A 20,236-nucleotide genomic window follows, 5' to 3' on the forward strand; every position below is an offset into this window, starting at 1 on the left:
CCAAAGCCACGTGATGGCCATTTCTGGTGTCCATATGGCCCCTCCGTGATATTGCTGGAATATTGCTAAAAGCGGCATAAACCATACTAACTCACTCCTAAAGCCACGAGATGCAATAGCGAAGGCCAGACTAACTCTATTTATGAGAGATGGAAAGGTACTCGAACGTTTATAAAAAGAGAAGCCAAAGATAAAATTGAATTTGCAGGTGGATTGATGGGATCATAGGACATGCCCTGTTTGAAGCTCGTGACACCCAACAATGTCACCAGTATGAATGCTTGAAAAATATAATCGAACATTAGATCGTATAACAAAGAACCAGATCGGGATACTTTACCTCACGTAAAAACGCATAACATATCACAGCATTGTATTCAAGCCAAACATTGGGTTAACATGAAAGTTGCTTTTTTCAGGAACAACATAATAAATGATTGTCGTTTACACAGCAAACGTTGTGAAGATACAGTGAAGTATTGACGTGTGCTTTACACATGACACATTGTGTTATTTGATCAGCCAAAGCGTTTGTGTGATTATTCACCACAAGCAACACGACTTACAACATTGTAATTTATTTTAAAACATATTTATTTTAAAGCCAAGCTAAGATTGCAAAATTATTGATTCTTCTCAGACTACACTCATGCCGAGTAACCTTCTTTATAAATACTGTGTTAGTCGTGGGAGGTACCGGCAGAGCAGGACATGCTTATGTTATTTCATAGATAGCTACCGGTTTCATCACTATTTTTTTCAGCTATCCAATTGCATTCTTTTCATCCTTATTTTGTCTTTTCCTCCCTATGGAATCCCTTTCTGCCGATATTCAAGACTGGTAAATTGTTGGCTGTTGACGTTATGAATATACCATGCGCTATGAATGAGATATTTGTTTAACATATTTTATAGATATCCACATGAGATTAAGTGGTGTTTTATTCGATGTCATATGACTTCAATAATTTTCAATAGAATACTGTTTGAAATCGTCAATGCATCACTTCAAAATACAAATGTAGCGCTCTCACTCAGTATGTATTTAAATTTTGTAATGAAAGATTAAATATGACTTTTAACGTCACGGTTGTTCAAAAGCTGAATGCACAACCGTGGCATATATTCTCAGTTGAAGTATAATGTGCTTAACTGTGGGATTATTATAATCGGTTTGTGGCGGTGCTCGTGGGGGTGATACAGCTGACATCGGGTGAGTATTATGTGGAATTAAATATTTCCTCTAATGTCTTTCGTATATATTCCATTGAAGTTCAGTTGTCTTCAGGTTGGTTGAGACGGTCCCCATCTTGGTACATCTAATGTGTGTAGTTGGAGCAAATTTACCTAGCAAATATACCTAGAATACAAAATTTTAAGTTAGTAGTATCATGCAAATCATCGCCGATGCCAGCCATTTTGTGAAAGAATGAACAGTGAGTCTTAATTGCGCTGAAGAATTGTGTAACGTGGTCGGGCAGTATATTCTTAACCCCTTCCTATTTGGCTTACCCCACCGAAAACAATATATTGGTGAGACTGCATAAGGTATGTTGCAGCCTGCTACCTCGGGGTATCGCTGCACTTGTCATGTACACTAAACGGAATAAACCGCATTGTCATTCACATAAAATACAGATTAAATTTACATACAATACAAAATAAACTAGAAAATATAAATGCGTTAACTTTCACATAAAAGTTTCTTTGCCAGATATAAAATCAGATTTGCAGGTTGTAACTCTGATAAAATCTAAGAGTGGCCAGGATAAAACTTTAAAAACATAATTTTCTTTCGTGAATACTTAAATTTGATTGCAAATTTGACGTTGATAATAACGTGGCAGAATGCACACCGGGAGCGAGGGGCCAATGTTTCGGGGTTTGGGTTCTGTCACTTACTTTCTGGCTATCTCCCTGACTGACCATGTCAGTCGGGTTTTGTAGAGCGAGGTATTAGTAACGTGTGGCAAGGTCATTGTCCCACGTGTATGTATATACGTAAGATCCGGCGACGAAAAACTATGAAGACGTGAAATGACCCAGGATTATATACTGAACCAAATTAAAAACTTCACAATCCTAAAATTTTATCATTTTGACCAGTTATCATTGTGGGCCCTTAGTGTGTATTTAAACAGTAATGGCCACGTACAGTGTATTGTCTTCAGATAACACCCGTTTTTGTGCAGGTGAATCGATCAAAATCATGTGCACTAGTACAGTACTATCGTGGCAAAAGGGGTTTTTCACGTGCAACTGGTCACGTGGCCATAATACCGCACGTGTTTTCAGCCATACTTGTCAGCAGTCATTAACAAAAAAAAGAAAAACAGAAGAAAACAAAAGTCTTTACGGCCATTTGTCATGCCACGCCTTTCAAATGTGCAATGTGAACGCGCCATCGGCATGTTGCAGACGGGAACATCCGTAGCTGAAGTCGCAAGGACGATGAGTTGTAGTCGACGTAATGTTTATGATTTGCAGACGCGTCTACAGCAAACGGGTACCACCGCTGATCGCCCTCGGCCAGGTCTACCACGTGTGACGTCACATGCAGAGGATCGTCAGATTGTCTTACGTCACCTCCGTAACCGATTTTTGACGGCTACATCAACCAGAAATTAACTTTAGGGGTAGACTGAGTGCGCAGACTGTTCGAAACCGTCTGAGAACTGCTCACCTTCAAGCACAACGGCCATACTGAGGGCCGATTCTGACTCAATTACACAGATGTCAATGACACTTGTGGGCGCAGTGACACTTACGATGGACTCAGAGGAATTGGAATCAAGTCGTCTTCAGTAATGAATCCCGATTTAATCTTCGATTTGCTGATGGTAGGGCGAGGGTGTGGACGCGCCGTCATGAACGTTACGCCCAGTGTTGTGTACAGGAAGTTGACAGTTTTCGAGGCGGAAGTGTCATGGTGTGGGGTGCTTTCTGTGGCAATGCACGTTCCAGGCTTCTTGTCATCCGTGGCAACCTCAATGCTGCTGCTTACCGCGACCAGGTACTGGCACCCAAACTTCTGCCTTTTATGGCAGCACGTGGACCCGGTTTGATCTTCCAACACGACAATGCTAGACCCCAAACAGCAATTTCGAAAAGGAATTTTGAGAAGTCTTTGAGAAGTCTTTGACAGATTCAACTGTGTCAAGTAGATATAATTTGTAATATTTTTTTAATTTGAAGTTTACACGATATTCGGCTTTTCCATTGGACGAGAGGTCGGTCATATGACCTCGAAATTGACATTCATAAGTGTAAGAACGACACAATTTATACTCCAATGAACTCACACAAAGTGAAGGTCAATTCTTAATTGATTTCAAAATGTAGTAACTCCGTACATCCGGCCAAGTATTCTCGACATGGGAACGTTTATTGAGGCAATAAATAAGGATAAATTGGGCCTTATTGACATTATCTGCATTCTTTCAAATCTTTCCTTGCTTTAATGAGTCAAAATTCGATCTCTATTGATCTCAATTTCACAAGACCAGGCTTTGCATGGTCGGTCCTGTGAATAGCCATTATGTCACTGATCCTCGTACATTGACCCCCATTTGCATTCTTCAGAAACTTTGTGACAAGTTTTCTTCAGTTTTTTTTCGGGCAGATTGAAGATTGTAATAATATTTTTTTATGAAAAATGTCACGTTTTGAAAGACATATTAGTTTCAGTAGTAAGTGGGGAGATTTTTGGTTCAGTTTCTAAAGGGAGGTGCTCTTTCTCCTCTTTTCTCTTGAATATGTTGTCGTTCCGTGATAAGTTGTCGTTCACTTTGCTCATAGGATGTCAATCTGAATTTGATCCATATGTACCTCTGATGAAATCTCTTTATTTATTTGGGGATTGAAGTTGCCTCCAAACACTTCCACGACTTCGCCTACTGCAGACGCTATCAGGGCTTTCAAGTTCGTCTTTTCGGGTCAATTTTGACAGTACGGTCAGTGAAGTTTTACATCTGGTTTTAATGTACAGTTTATAGGAAAGTTAGAAAACTTTCGTAAATAGTTGACGGAATTCACAAGCTAACCTTTGACCTCCGTTGAGACTACTACATATGTGTCGAAATTGTCTTAGGCAATAGTCAAACAAATGTCACAGGTGTGCAAACAGTTTCAACACAGCATGATAATAATGCAATAAACGTAGAGCATATCCTTAATGAATGCCTTTATTTTGTTTGGGAAGGTTTATTGAGCAGAGCAGAGCAGTCAGTGTGTTTAAGTGATTTATCAGAAATAAAAACAAAACATATATGCAATGAGTAGGAAGTGTATTTCATTATCCGATTTCCCATATACTTCTCAGTTGAAACTATCACCTTCCTGTTTTTCACTTGTACACAGCAAATGTAATTCCAAATTAACATATCGTTTTTATTAGTTTGATCAAAATCAGTACAACACTTTTGTGTCACTGGATCGTCTGGTTTATTGATCTCTTGATTGCCTGGTTTGATTGTCGGGCAAGGACATGCTTATCATTTTACGAACAGCTTGCGTCCATATCATTTTCACAGCCATTTTGCCCTTTAAGCGAAATTGAGGCTGTTTCAAGAATGGTTGCTCTCTTGCATTGACATGTACGTGTACTACTAATTATTTGAGGGAGAAAATGTTGAAAAAAACCGCTAAAGTCACAGTAAATATCATGCGGTGATATTAGCGTTTGTACTCAAAGTGTTGAATGGCATTAGGTGATTTACTAATTTACTTGTCGTAAAAGGCGACTAACGGGATCGGGTGGTCAGGCTCGCTGACTTGGTTGATACATGTCATCGATCCCAATTGCGTGTATCGATGCTCATGATATCAATCACTGGATTGTCTGGTCCAGACTCGATTATTTACAGACCACCGTCATTTAGCTGGAATATTGCTGAGTGCGGCGTTAAACAACAAAGCAACCAACCAACATGTATGTCAGTGTATCATGGTATTGACCAAGTCCGACTGTCCCTATCGCAGAAAGCTGTCATTCTTGCCGCCATTAAGTTGACCAGGTTGATTGTGTCGTTATACGTAAAACCGTTTGATACGTTTCGCAATGTTTGATGGCCGATTGTTTCAAACCCTTTGTTTTGATGGCTTTATTGTAAATGATATCAACGAAAGTTGAAAATATCTATCCTTAAATTCAAAATTCATATTTGGGCGAATACTAACGAACACCAGCTGTACATGATGTTATCATCACCAGCTATTATCATATTCCATGTGTAGATTCTACATTTTTCTTATTTTTCAGGTATTTGGACAAACGTTGCTTTGAACAAACCTGCATGGATGAGCTCAGTCTGGCACGCGAATCGTCGTCCCGCCGGTAAAGCTGTCGATGGAAATACACGTTCAGACGACGGGCTGTATGCAGTTCATACCAATGTTGGTGAAACTACCGCCTGGTGGAAGGTGGATCTACAAAAACAAGTACAGTCAGCACTGGTAATCCTGTACTTTAGAACAGACTGTAAGTATAGACTCATTAAATAATTAATAATATACATTCATTTATGATTCTTGGAGGGCAATGACATATTTGTTAATTCTATTCAAAGAGACACCTTTATAAATAGGTAAGCAAATAATGTTAAGCGGTAAGATTCAATAATCATTATGTACACAGAAATCACATTCAGCATGCATTATCACTAGTATGGACGTTTGTATTTATGTTACAACAGGGATCTGGCTGTATAGGATAACCTGAAAGGAGCCCTGTCACGCTTTCCATAAACCATAGCACCACGTTTACTTAAATCAATTTGGAATAAAAACAACGATTTCATTAGTTTTCAGTGCGAAGTTACTCAGAGTGATGTAGAGTTAATTAACATCGTCAGACTGTTTCCAAAGCTCTTGTAACATTGCTGACGATTTGCTGTTTCTTGGCATGCTAATGTTGCCGCTAGGGGTGGGGGTAATCGTTATTCTGCAATGAATTTGGAAAATACACGATTTAGAATAGTACTTCTTTAACAGTCATTGTTGGTAGCCATATCTAAATAATTATCTGTACAATTATACGCTAAAATATGAAACGTTGCGGTCTCTACAATATTCAAAAGATGTGTGGCAGTACATTTCGTGCAGAAAACACGATAGAAATCTACAAAGAAAATGCATTTCAAGTTTTGAGGACAACAGAGAAATTCTTACATTTTGGAGCTTTTTGATAAACGCACGTGACGGCATAAACGTTATACCTTTGTAAGGGCTGTCTAGTTTTCTTAAGAGGTGCCCACTTCATGTTTGGTCACGAAGTTCCGGTGCTAGAGGATTTCAATGCCACCCATACGTTCCTGTGCAATATTACGGCGTAAACAAACTTTTTGAGCAAAAAGAGCGCCATATTTTGTTTTAAGGCTTATTGTCTGTGATTACGTGAATTCTGATCGACTGCCCACAGCATCATGGTTTCACCAACAAGGGCCTAGTTAAGGCCCGGGATTAATATAGAAGAATTTTCATAGACATGTCATGGATTCAAGACTTATTTGCCAACGGCCAGATGATAGCAATGGACATTCAGTTTTATATCACGGAACTCTAAGTACACTCCCTGATAATCACGACCTAGTGCTATTCAAGGAAATCACAGTTCCCTGTTCCATAATGAAGAAATACTTAAGGGAAACGTCGACGTCGCTCTTCTGGAGGCAATGACGTAAATGGGACCTGGAGATACATAGACATATGTTCCTAAACCCAGAAATGTTGCCCCAAGATTTTTTCGCTCTGCAAAGAAGGAATAGTGCTCATTTTAAATGTATAACTTTGGTTCCATCCATCAGGTCTCTACATGACTTCATGAAATCATTACTTCGCAGACAACGTGACGTTAACGTCCCCAATGCAGAAAGTACTGTTACTTCGGCTAATTTCTTTGCATCATAACTTAAGCTTAAATTGCCAAAATTAGAAATAGACTTACTTTACAAACAATCAATCAATAATGTCATTAGTTGTGAACCATTGTTTGGCAACAAATTGAATTCAATGAACCGTATACTCAAGAGGAAATTAGGAACATTATCATTTCTTTGTAAGAATTAACATGCCAACCTGACCCAATTCCTTCAAATCTTGTCGCTTAATTTATGGTTTTACTTTCTTCCGACACTGACATCATCATCAACACCACTGTTGCAAACCCTGCTCTTGAAGAAGGGCCATCTGAAGGACAGAAATGAACTAATAAACTACTTAGGTCTCAAACTTGACCGTCCTTTCTAGAAAATACTAGAAAAAAGCTGTATACAAATCTGCATTCGTGCCAATAACAGTTATAAACTGCTCTTGTACATGTTGTAAATAACCTTAGGTGTGCCAGTGAATATTATATTAAATATATTATCACTTGTCATGGACTTTCATAACTATTAATTACCCTTTTTGTGCGCATAGAGCATATGCCATGTGTAGTGATTTGTGCTGTATAAGTACACATATTATTATTATCATTGAGTAATTCCAGGCATTTTACGGCATGCATTCAGTGAATTTGTACTAAAATGGCACGACATGGTAAACGGAGCTATCCCATGCTGTGACCTTCACATAGAGTTCTCACACTTTCTTACTCACTATCACGACCCGTACGCGTGAAGATCCGGGGTAGAATAGGTCTTCAGCAACCCATGCTTGCTGTAAAAGGCGACTATGATTGTCGTAAAAGGCGACTAACGGGATCGGGTGGTCAGGCTCGCTGACTTGGTTAATGCATGTCATCAATCCCAATGACGTGGATCGATGCTCATGATGTCAATCTCTGGATTGTCTGGTCCAGACCGCCGTCATATACATGTAGCTGGAATATTGCTCAGTGCGGCGTTAAACAACAAACAAACAAACATACATATACTCACTATCACACATTATTGGAAGGGCTATTATACTTTTCACAAATGCCTGATTACATCAATTTCATCACTATAATTCTTGCAAAGACCTCACCTCTATTACATCAGTTGCCATAAATTCCTGTTGATGCTGAGAACCACACTATAATTTTTTTATAAATGTTTAACAGACGTCCTCGTCACTGTCAACATATCTATAGTTGTGAAGGAAACCCTATCCCTTGCCAGTGGCGCCACCGCGCAAGTGCAAGGCGGGAATCTACTCACTTCCTTCCTGTGTGTCCAGATGACAACAAGGAAAATATTTTTTGTTGCACATCCGTACACGTGATTGCGTTCCACACTCACAAAGTACATTAGATCTTCTCAAGCTTCATAGACACAACAGTGAGCAGTTCTACAGACAAAAACGGGGGTATAAGAAGATCGGAAGTTCTAGAAAGTAATTAGTTAGAAACGTTTTGTGGAATGAGATCTTCATCTCAAGGACAGACACCCGTCTGTTCAGGCTGTGGGCAACACCAGATACCTTGTGACCCTCACCCTAGATGTCTATCATGCAAGAAAGGAACTGCACACAAAAGTCAAGGTGCAGCTGTTGCGAGCCTCTGTCAAAGGAGAAATTTGACAAGCTCTACAAGGCATGTATCAACAATCCTGATTACAAAAGATTACTAGAGCATCAAGTAAAAAAGTGATTAAGCCCTTGGCGGCCATAATTAATCACGTGGGTGACAAGCGAGTGTCGCACGAGGGCGCCGTCTCACCTTATGAGGTGAAGAGACCTCGCTCATCCCACTCTCCCAATAAAGTTGAGGAGCAGATGTACTTTACAGGCTTTAACGTAGCCTCTAACTTGCATCCGACAACGATTGATACGGTGGACCATCTAGGTTTGAAAGAAGCTTACGATCTTCCACCCTCTGCGACGTTCCCCCTTTAACTTAAATGAGTTCGAAGAAAATAACCAATTCAATGTCTGTTATGATGTATAAAGCATAATCAATACAACCCTGGCTTGGCCAAACAGGGGCCGATCAGATTGATAAAAGCGCATGCAATCAATGTCTCAGGAAATCTCATATCTTAAAGAATCTGTCGCACAACCCCGGCTTGGCCAACAGGGGTCGATCACGAGATTCAAGAGACCTAAGGATCTCCAAGTAAAGTTGAGGAGCAGGTGTACCTCACAGGATTTAACTAAAGGAATTCGGAGAAATTAACCAACTCAATGTTGTAATGATTGATAAAAGCGCATGCAATCAATGTCTCAGGAATCTCATATCTAAAAGAATTGGTTGCACAAACCCGGCATGGCCAAACAGGGATTGATAAGCACGAGATTGAAGTGAGATCTAAGGCTGAATATGACAGTACTTCCTCATACAGCAGATATGCACAAGCCTATGCAGTATCAGATTAGTATGAGGACACAGGAGAACATAAAAGAGATTGATTACCTCCCTACCTCGCACACCATAGGGCAGATCGTGAATCACGGGCATTGCATCGCAGTATGCTCAGAATTACACACCATTCACCCTCTAGCCATAAGATAGACAAACTGCCAAAGTTCGTGCTAATCAGGATAGAATTCTTAAGCATGCGCCATCTCATACTGCCACACAGTCCAGTTACACGGGCGGAGAAAGCGAGGGAGATGTTACGTCACTATCACACAGTTATAGAACACGTGATTCCCGCACGGCCAGCCATAGATCAGACGACCAGGATTACGCTACCCTCAGCCAAATGACCAAGTCCCAGAGCAGCCTGAGTTGGGGGTGCGGATCTGTTGCTAATACTGTTTTTTATACAGTGGGGATTCTACTATGGAGGATAATTATAGACCAAATAATTATTCCATTAAAGATATCATTGCAGAACTTTATAAAATCTAATGCCCGCCTTTAAAACAGATACAAGGACAAAATGCCAGTTAACCTTGTTAGAACGTGCTGGGTATGAGGTACCGGTGAGTTGACTGTAGAATTCCTTACCCTTATCTGTCTGTCATATATTGATAACGTCATCAAGAATCGAATATTCATTAAATGCTTCATCGGCACTTAATGTTAGACTGGGTATGCCCCCATTAATAAGAGTGCTTACATGACACAGGTTGCCCCTGCGCACAACAGCAGAGCATTGATGAACTTTTCTACTATCTGGTTAAGAAAACTAACTCTAAAATGCACGTTGAGATGGCCAAAATCAAGGACTTAGATTATGACAACAAACAGATGATTTATATCAGTTCATACATTAACTGGATTCCATCTGCAATTCTCCACGTCATACCCCGAACAACCAGAGCGAAGGTCTACCTTTAAACACCCCCACGGAGATGACACTACAGCAGACCGGATTCATCCACAGCTCACTGGACCACATACTGAAGATGCAGGAAGGTCTTCAATCAGCACAAGACTGGATGTCAGCACAGTTCCTACTAAAGATGATCATCCCACTTCGCAGAGGAGGAAGCAGAGGCAGAAGCAGTCCCCGAGGGGGATACCACCGGAAATGACTCAACCAGAGATCTACAGACTCCTTCAGAGCCTACCGACATCGCCTGCCCAATGGACAACGATTTAGAACTACAGAAGATCAAAGATACGACCACATCAAATCCAGTCGAACTAACCGGTCTCACAGACATCGACCCAAGACTACCTAAGTTCAGCAAGGGGCTATCAGCATCTCAAAAAAGTCAGAAACTACTCATGGGTTCTACTCACCAGTATTCAAGGTACCTATGCTTTGCAGTCAACGGTCAGAGATACCAGTTCAGGGTACTACCATTCGGCATATCTTTCGCCCCATGGTTATTCACCAGGATCACCAATCCTATCATCGGTTTTCGCCCATCTAAGCTCATAAGGCTTCTCGTATACATAGACGATGTCCTATTGGCCGATCAGGACATCGGCTTATCAAATCGCAAATCAGTTTAAACACAGTGTGCCTCATCCAACTACTAACACACTTAGGATTCCTGGTTCACCCTCAAAATCAGAGCTAGTACCCACACAGGCATCACCTACAAGGCGCAAGATTTCTACTCAACAAGGGCATACAGTAGCACCTCAAGAGGACAGATATGCAAGAGTAGAGCACATGATAACAAGCGCACTCGATCAGCCCGTCAAGTCGAGACGCTGGTGGATGTCTTGCCTAGGCCCGCTCACATCTATCCAAGACTTAACCTACAGAGGCAGACTACAATTACGGCATCTGCAGATTTGGATGAATACCACTAAAGACCTAGAGCCGGAAGCCTTAATCCAACCTCCACAAGTTCGAATCTCAGAACTCCATTGGTGGCTGAATCGTCAGAATGCCATGCCAGGTATTCCACGCAATTACACCCCCCTCCCCCCCCCCCCCCCCCCCCCCCCCACATCAACTCTACAGAGATGTATCAGGAGTGGGTTGAGGTGCCCATATGAACGATGTTACCATACAGGGAAAATGGTCATCAAAAGAAAAGAGTTACACATCAATTGTCTAGAAATGAGAGCGATATATCTAGCCTTAACAGCATGGCTAGATCGTCTACACCACTCACTCGTCAGTGATGATTACTACAGACAACTCGACCGTGGTCGATTACATACAGCACCATGGAGGGACAAGGTCTCAGCCTTTACTGAAGGAGGTTACACGTGTATGCCTTGATAGACTCATTGAGTTGCAAGGTCGAAGCAAAACACATACCGGGCAAGCTAAATATCCCAGCAGATTATCTATCCCGGTAGAACAAGATAGTACCCACGGAATGGTCACTACATCCCAAGGTATTCAAGTTGATAACCCACCTATGGGATCCTCCAAACCTAGATCTATTCGGCACATGTCTCAACAACAGACTATCAGTCTACGTCAGTCCCGTACCAGACCCACTAGCAATCCAGGTCGATGCGCTCTCCATGGGGAGATTTCAGAAGTACCTCATGATGTAACTCAGGGTAAGTTGACCTTTGTACTGGGTTGCACTAATTGAATTAGTAAACAGGGCCAATGGCAACACCGAAATCAGAGATCGAAGGATTAAGTGATATACGGTAATCTACATGATAGGATGTATCGATGTACTACCACCGGAAGTGACGTCATAGGAGACATCGCACCGGACTAACGTCAAGATACGTTAAATATCACTATCCAGAAGGGCATAACGGTAAACCACGTCATAGTGATACGAGAATATAGAAGACAAACACCACAAGAGGCATGGTATGACACCGGAAGTGACGTCAGAGATGACGTCATCACAGGAAGTGACGTCATGATATGTCTAAGTATCACAGGGATGGATATATACATACCCATCACATGACGTTTAAAAAATGCTCTGTCTAGTCTTGTAAGTAGACTATCAGACATATTCCGTTTGAGACCCCTTTTGGCATACAATCTTTGGGGTACCACTTCACAAAGCCAAATATCTAAGGGATGCTAGATACAAGAACCCACCGGTCCCTCTGGTGTATACTGGCAACTGATGTAATAGAGGTGAGGTATTTGCTAGAATTATCAAACAATAGTAATCATTGTGAATCATTCTAAGAATACCACCTCTATTTCATCAGGAATAAATCCCTCCCACCTCCCCAATCATCTGCATCTAGTTGATGAGGGTAATGGGTTGAAAGAAGTGAGTAGATTCCCGCCTTGTGCATGCGCGGTGGCGCCCCTGGCAATGGATAGGGTTTTCCTCACAGCTATAGATATGTTGGCAGCGAAGAGGTCGTCTGTTATTTATTGTGTGGTTCTCAGCATAAACAGGAATTTATGGCAACTGATGTAATTGAGATGGTATTCTTAGAATTATTCACAATGATAACTATTGTTTGATGTTTGGTTTCCGTGCCTTCAAATATTCAGACTGATTCATTATTCAATAGTGTTGACTTTTTAATTTTCTCAAAGGAATCTGTTGACCTAATCTTTCCAAAAGAATAAGACGTAGCAAATGCATATGTAATTTTGTGTCTCGGGATTGTGGTCCAAGTTCTTCTGTCAAGTCAAGACCATGATACATAAATTCATATGTCTGGCATTTAATAAATCGTTGCCACGCGATATTATAATCTAAAATATAGTTTTAACTGTTTCACACTTTGCAACTTATATTCTCATATTCGTCTCATCTGATGTGAAACATATTTAAATAAACTGCTTTCTCTGATATAACCTATGATATGGAGTGTGTGCAGACAGTCCGCTGTGACCACTGAGTACGTACTAATTGCCAGAGGACTCAATGTATGGCACAATCGGCAATTTAAATTGGGGCATTTACTCTTTAAAAGCATTCTCGTGAAGAAAATCTATGCCATTTGATCCTTAGTATGTTTGCATTATAGAAGGCACGTGTATTACCATCGCAGTTTTGTTTCGTGTCACTAGATATTAAGTTGGAATGATTAAGCAATTATCAGTACATGTTTATGTAACGAATTCAAATCTTGTTTCACCAGACAAATTTCGACGAAACGGTATAAAGCTCTACATTTCGTTGCAAAATAGTACTGACGCTCACCATGACAGACTGTGTCATACAATTGTTGGAGCTGCTGACGGCACTGATATCTCGGATATTTATAATGTAACCTGTTCTGAAACCTGGCGCTACCTGACCGTCTACACAGAGACTGATAATGATGGACAGGGCGCTATATTAGACTTTGCTGAAGTACAGGTATCGGGTAAGTATCCTTTTCATGATCAGCATGAATCAGTAGATCTATTCAAGAAACTTTTATACAAAACTATGTGGTGACTACATCGTGACATTTACAAATAAAATGTTACCTTTTATACAGTAAAACTATTATTACAAGAAACATACTTTTCAAATCAGTTTTGTTTCTATGTATCTTGTTTTGTTCTCCAAACGAGAGCTATATTGATGGGGATGATACTGAAACGACATCACACTGTGTTGAACATTATTTTCCAAAATGAAACCATTCATACTTGTACCAAACTTGTGTTTGTGTAAGGTCAGATAATATGAAACTTGGACTACATGACAATATCTATAAATACATTTGCGTGTTGTATCTATATTTGTATTCTTATGATTTGCTAACACTTATGACCACCCTCTACAGAGTATAATTTCAAACAATATAAGAAGACACAATGTATGCACAATGCTGAATAGTAAAGGTTCGTTTAATCTTATAGAAGTCACGTAATATGTGCCGTTTATCGAATTTGATCACGACATGTCAAGCCAGTAGTTAATGCAAAACAGCAAGTGTAACGAAGTCATGGATAAGAACATTGGGCATGTATATGTTCTTTTTCGTACCCAAATTATCGTGTGTACTTTTATTCACCCGACCTTCATTTCAAAGAATTAAAATATTGATATATGACATCACTACCAGTGTCCGACATTTACAAACCGGAAAGTTTTCTGTGTATGCAGGATTTTCAGAGAAGAACGTTAAATGATTTAGGTATATACGTAATCAGAAACAATCTTGAAATCTTCGTTTTGTCATTTATTTTTATGTTTTCCAGGATTGCAGATCAATACTGTTGTCAATGTGCGTGATTTTGTGTCACGCATGGCGGAAAGATTGATAATATCTGTTTAATTTACCAAATCATTGTAATGTATCTAATTCTGTTATTCATGCCGCGATAACTTAACATGCATGTTTAAAAAACAGTTAGTTGATGCTAATAATGAACAGACCTATGGATTTGACAAAATAGGAGAAAACGCTACACAGTGCGATATCTGAATTTTCCAACAAGTACAGTTATTAGAGCACGTAGTTCGTTCTCACGCCTAATTCAATTTCGCTTGATTTCATCAGGGCAATTTATTTTAGTGACACAGGCCATTATTTATCCCCCGCCCAACGAAGTTGGCGGGGCATATAGAAACGGGCCCCGTCCGTCCGTACGGACCTGTGAAGCTACCCGGGGTGGAATAGGTCTTCAGCAACCCATGCTTGCCGTTAAAGGTGACTATGCTTGTCGTAAAACTCGACTAACTGGATCGGGTGTTCAGGCTCGCTGACTTGGTTGATGCATGTCCTCGATCCCAATAGCGTGGATCGATGCTCATGATATTAATCACATGACGTTTCGTTTCCGGAGCATAACTCAGAAACTTTTCAATATATTTTTTCATGAAACTTTGCAGGTCTGTCAAGTACATGCTGAACTGGTGCCTTTTGCTATTTAGAATATTTTTTTTTACGTTTCCATGGCAACAAGATGGACTTCGGTTCCAAACCCTTTTTTACAGTTTCCATGACAAGTTCCACTTCGGTTAAAAAATGTTAGGGTTTGTTTAGATTTAATTATGTCATAAATTATGCAACAGGGGCGGGGAATATAGCCACGTTAGTGGCAAACTGTTGTTTGTTTGCTTAAATGTATGCGTGATTCAGGTGTGTAGGTACTTGAGTTTGAAATATACGTGATGTAATTGGCGTCTAATAACCGGCATACATGTGATTTTGTTTCAAACACTCTCCAATATGCCGAAAACTATGTTTTGGCGAATTTTCTGAAACATTCTAAACGTTTCTCGGGTTATCAGCGACGGTTTAGAATGACGATTGGTGATATGCATTTTTGGTACTCATTGTCTGATGTATAAATATCTGATATTTAGATTTCAAAACATAAACGAAATGATGAATGGTGATTTAGTAATAAGGAAAAACTGGCGAGATACGATGTACCTATTTTTCCGAGATCGTTGTAAGTTATATTACATGTACTTTGCATAAAATGACATCGCATTATATCACAGAACAGACAAGTTTCCGCAGAATTACAAACTGTGAAGATAATTTGTGTGCGTGATGTATTATGTATTGTATTTAATGTCAAAGTGAGGGTTGAGGAGAAGGGTCAAACATGTCATCCAGGGGATTAAGCCGGGTCCCAACCCAGGTTTAGACGATGGATTTAGATAATAGACAGCCATCATACGAAGATGACAAGGAATAAATATTTTTGATTCTGGCGTTGTTGGCTTCTGACACGGGGGCGTGTTCTAGTTCAGGATGTCAAACAGGATGGGCAGGAACAGACTGCAGAGGTGTGTCTGGTAACGTTGATGGGCATATCCCCTTCATTTTTCTTGATGGTACCAGTTAATGCTTGCTCACAAAGTAGCAGTGCTGCCTACTTTTAATACATTTTTGTTGATACAGCGACACAAAATCAGAATTATTGCAGAGGTTATGTTACATATTTACTCAGTTACTATTTTATTATAATGTGAACAAAATGTTAAATTGTCAAAGTAAAGATTATGTTAACATTTGTTTGTGTATTAATGCATTTTCACCCTTATCACTTCTTAAAATTAATCATGAAGCCATTATATTCTTTATGGACACGTAGAATTTGTTCAATACATCTGAGGTCACGCAGAAGATCTGGGTTCGATACCCTACATGGGTTCAATATGTGAAGCACATACCTGGTATCTCCCGATGTAATATTGATGGAAGAAGACCTAAAACCATACTTACTTACTCACTCACTTACTCCCATGGATTTGATAAATGCATCAAAATGCGAAAATGGCAAAAGTTGCGTTTTGGTCACCCTTCAACCCTATGTTCTGAACAAGATGAAGATCTGCTAGGGAAATAGAACAGGGCCTTCGACGTAACCAGCAAACTCGTAAACCCTAGGTTACCCCACCGCCCATACTACTGTTAAAATGTACAAACCTATTTAATGGTAAAATTACGCAATAATCACGTTATTCATCACTAGACGGTGGCGACTTGCCACATATTTTGCATCACTTAACCAGTCATGCTACCACGTCCACTTCAATGTGACCGTTCTATACACTAGCATGCGCTCCTGAGTACTATGGAGCTGACTGTGGCCAACTTTGCGCTGAACGACACTGCAAGGTAAACTCTAGCTGTGATGACAAGATGCAAGGGCAGTGTGTCGGTGGATGTGCGGATGGGTATCAGGGAACGGATTGTACGCAAGGTAATGTGTTAAACGTAATAATGACGTATTTTGTTTAATCATGTTGGTCCAGTTATCGCGTTTTCTATTTGTTAGGGATCGTTACCTTGCTGGATAGTATACACAAACAGCTAAAATGTGGACTCGTTACATTTCTGTTACATTTTCAGCTATGAGCTTTTACACTGTTCCTTCTTTTATCGTTCATACTCAAGATCATGTTTTCTATTCTCATGCCTGTTGTCATTATAAACAAAATGCTTTCATGTCGTTAAGCTATAAAACTTTACGTTTTGCTGACTACACAGACTCATATCAGTACCGAAACATCAAGGAAGTTTGATTTGATTTTAAGTAATATTTCGGTTTATTGTCTTTTTGATACAGTCCCCTAACATCCCAAACTAGCGATTTTGGAAAACACAAACGTTTGTATTTGCAAAGCAATAGCTATGTATTAATGTTTTGTCACTCTTCTGTCAATCAAAGCTAGACCTGGTTATCCTAAAGTAAGTGAATTCAGAAAATAAAAATATCGAATTGTGAAGAATGTAGTAAATTTAGTAAAGTAATCCATAATTCTTCCTCGTTGGTAGCTATTTTATTTAATACAATCAGGCTCCACTGATTCTTCGCGTGGAATTCCCATTTGCACACGTAGTGAAATACATGATGAAGTTATGACGTGCGCAGACTTTGAGACCAATGAGTTGTTGCAGAGACGTCCCAGCAGCTACCCGTGGAGGTAGTAATTCACATCAATAAAAACTTGTTAACATCATTCTTTTCCATATTTTAATACTTGCATACTGTTGGACGAACAGAGATGAGGAAATTAATAATTGTCCGCCTTGCTTTTGTGCAGCTCTCTTCAATTTATAATTTGAAAGAAAGATTACTTTGTAGAACAACACCCACATACTTTACTTGATCAAACAAAGATATGTCATAATCTCAAAAGTGATTAGCATGCGTACACACTAATTGCTTCTCTTTATGAAACAAATGAATTTCACTTTTCAATGCATTAAAAGTTAATCGCAATTTGGATGCGTCCTTAACAACTGTATCTAAAGCTGTTTGTGGACCTTTAGGGCTGTAACTGATAAGAGTAGTATCAACAGCAAGTAACACGCATTGTAAACTAACATTATAGCTACATATTCCTGTATCTACTTGCCGTAGCTCAGCTATGAAGTCATTTATGTACACAGGAAAAAGCCAAGCTTAGATAGCTCTACCCTGACCTATACCTTGTCTGACCACAAATACATCAGATTGATTGCCCTTGTACTGAAAACACGCATACAAGGAAGTAAAACAGTGATGTAACCGAGTCAACATTTTCCCTCCAATACCAAGCTGATAGAGTTTTACGAAGAGACCCGAGTGCCATATTCGATCAAATGCTTCCTCCTTATCTAGAAATGTTGTGTTGATGCATGATCCCCTGTTAACATAACTCTGTACACATTCAGTGTGATGGTAAATAGCCACATGACAGCACAGTGTTCTTTCCTAAAGGCAAACTGAAACATGTCGGGAAAATTACAGGCAATCGGGATGGCCACGTTTCTAATCTTTCCAGGTGAATTTTCTCAAACAAATTACTAAGGCAAGATGTTAGCGTCATACCTTAATAATTACCTCTATAGCAGAAGAATATAATTATATAATAGTGCTACCTTCCGCCATAGCAGCTCGCCACCAAACATCACATGTTTATTATTAATATTGCCAGGGTGCGGTTGTACAAAGCGATCTTAGCACTAAGGTGATTGTAAGTCCCATACCTTATCATAGACTTACGACAGTCGTAGCTCTAAGGTTGGTAGGTAGACATCTTCCGCAACATGTGACCCAGTCGATGGACAGTGTCCTAGTGGGTGTCAGGTCGGATGGATGGGGGCGGACTGCACGACAGGCAATGTGGTGACATTTCATGATGTATTACTCCACATACAATAATTGGCAGTTAACAAAACCTGAAGCACTGTCGGTTTGTAAATACAGTCGGTATATTCCAGGTTTTGGATGATCTATCAATACGAGCGTTCGATATTCCTCAGGGGCTTAGAGTAGCCTTGAAGTTATTGCTTTGTCACGTCACGCTCTACAGGCGGGCTCGGTTCCCACAAAGGGTCATTGTAAGCCCATTTAAAGTTTCTTACCACCATGGTATTGATGGAATATTTCGAATAGCAGCGTCAAAACCATATACACCCACGCACTCATTTTGTCTTTGTCCAGACAGTTGCTCAGGTAATATCTTTTTTTCATGTAGCCTGTTCTTTGATCTTCAGTGTTTCAGTGAGAAATTAATGACATATTCGTTATTTGAGAGAGCTTTAAAAAAAGCTAAATATATCCTACTTACGCAGTTCACGTGGCATTACTTATCAAAGAATATTGCAGTTCTTATTTTTCATACAATTGATATGTCTTATCGCGTGTACAGCATCGTTTGAGAATAATTGTATATATTAAAATTCATATCTTTAAACACTGCCGCCGTATGATTTTGCCCTTCCATTTGCATTGAATTGAAGAATATTTCAATGATAAACTAAACACAAAATCTTCGACATGAATGTGACCCAGACGAAACATACATGTGGGCGAAGCTGGAAGGTTTAACAACAATAATGTATTGGACAAAGTGTACCTCGGGCAACGGCACATTTACAAAGGGAATCCACTCTCATCCAGAGTTTGATCGACGACGTGCTGCCTTCAAGTTATCCACGGTCGGGCCATTACTACAACATAGACAACTATAGACACCATACTTGATTCCCTTGATTATAGAAAATGTGCTTTTATTTTGACTCATCTTTCCGCATAGAGTTGGGTGTTAACGGTACTTTTAGCTATTGACTTCATAGTTATGTGGGTCGCTACAGAAATTATCTATAAAGTAAAATCTGCAATGGGATCTTCGTGTTGTTGAAGTACCGGTTATTTAGTGATACATTCATTTGCCACTGCTGTATTTATGTTTTAACAAAGAATGATCTGTATTTATAAGACACAGGGCTCGAACTCACTCACAATAATTACAGATATACATCCGCATATACTTTTTGATGCTTCATATATATATGCACGGGTATGGTGTTCACAAACCCAGAGTGAGTGAGCGAGTTAAACTTAAACGACGCATCGGCATTATTACAGCCATTTGGACCAGGAACATAACCAATGTGAACCAGTTTCCAATTACGGAACATAGGCTTCTGGCCTTCCCAGGAGACGCAACTCTGCACAGCGAATTGCGACGCCTTGGACAACTGGGCCACCCGTGACCCCTCCTGTAATATATCGCATTGCAATATTAACAATAGTCTTATTATTCATCATTTATTACGAATCAATCAAACAAC

At 39.8% G+C, this 20,236-nt stretch overlaps 1 protein-coding gene across 1 annotated transcript in view; it reads left to right on the forward strand.

Moving 5' to 3' along the window:
* The window catches only part of LOC139479510 (uncharacterized), a 36,908-nt gene extending 19,306 nt beyond the window's left edge, over positions 1 to 17,602 (forward strand). Inside the window, exons 2-5 of the mRNA XM_071262355.1 lie at positions 5,261 to 5,479; positions 13,358 to 13,585; positions 16,728 to 16,874; positions 17,547 to 17,602. Coding sequence (XP_071118456.1) covers positions 5,261 to 5,479; positions 13,358 to 13,585; positions 16,728 to 16,874; positions 17,547 to 17,602 — 650 coding nt within the window. The remainder of the gene's footprint in view (positions 1 to 5,260; positions 5,480 to 13,357; positions 13,586 to 16,727; positions 16,875 to 17,546) is intronic.
* Positions 17,603 to 20,236: the final 2,634 nt, after the last annotated feature.

The sequence above is a fragment of the Haliotis cracherodii genome, unplaced genomic scaffold (assembly GCF_022045235.1).
Source record: "Haliotis cracherodii isolate W230 unplaced genomic scaffold, xgHalCrac1.p SCAF_4, whole genome shotgun sequence".
NCBI lineage: Eukaryota > Metazoa > Mollusca > Gastropoda > Lepetellida > Haliotidae > Haliotis > Haliotis cracherodii.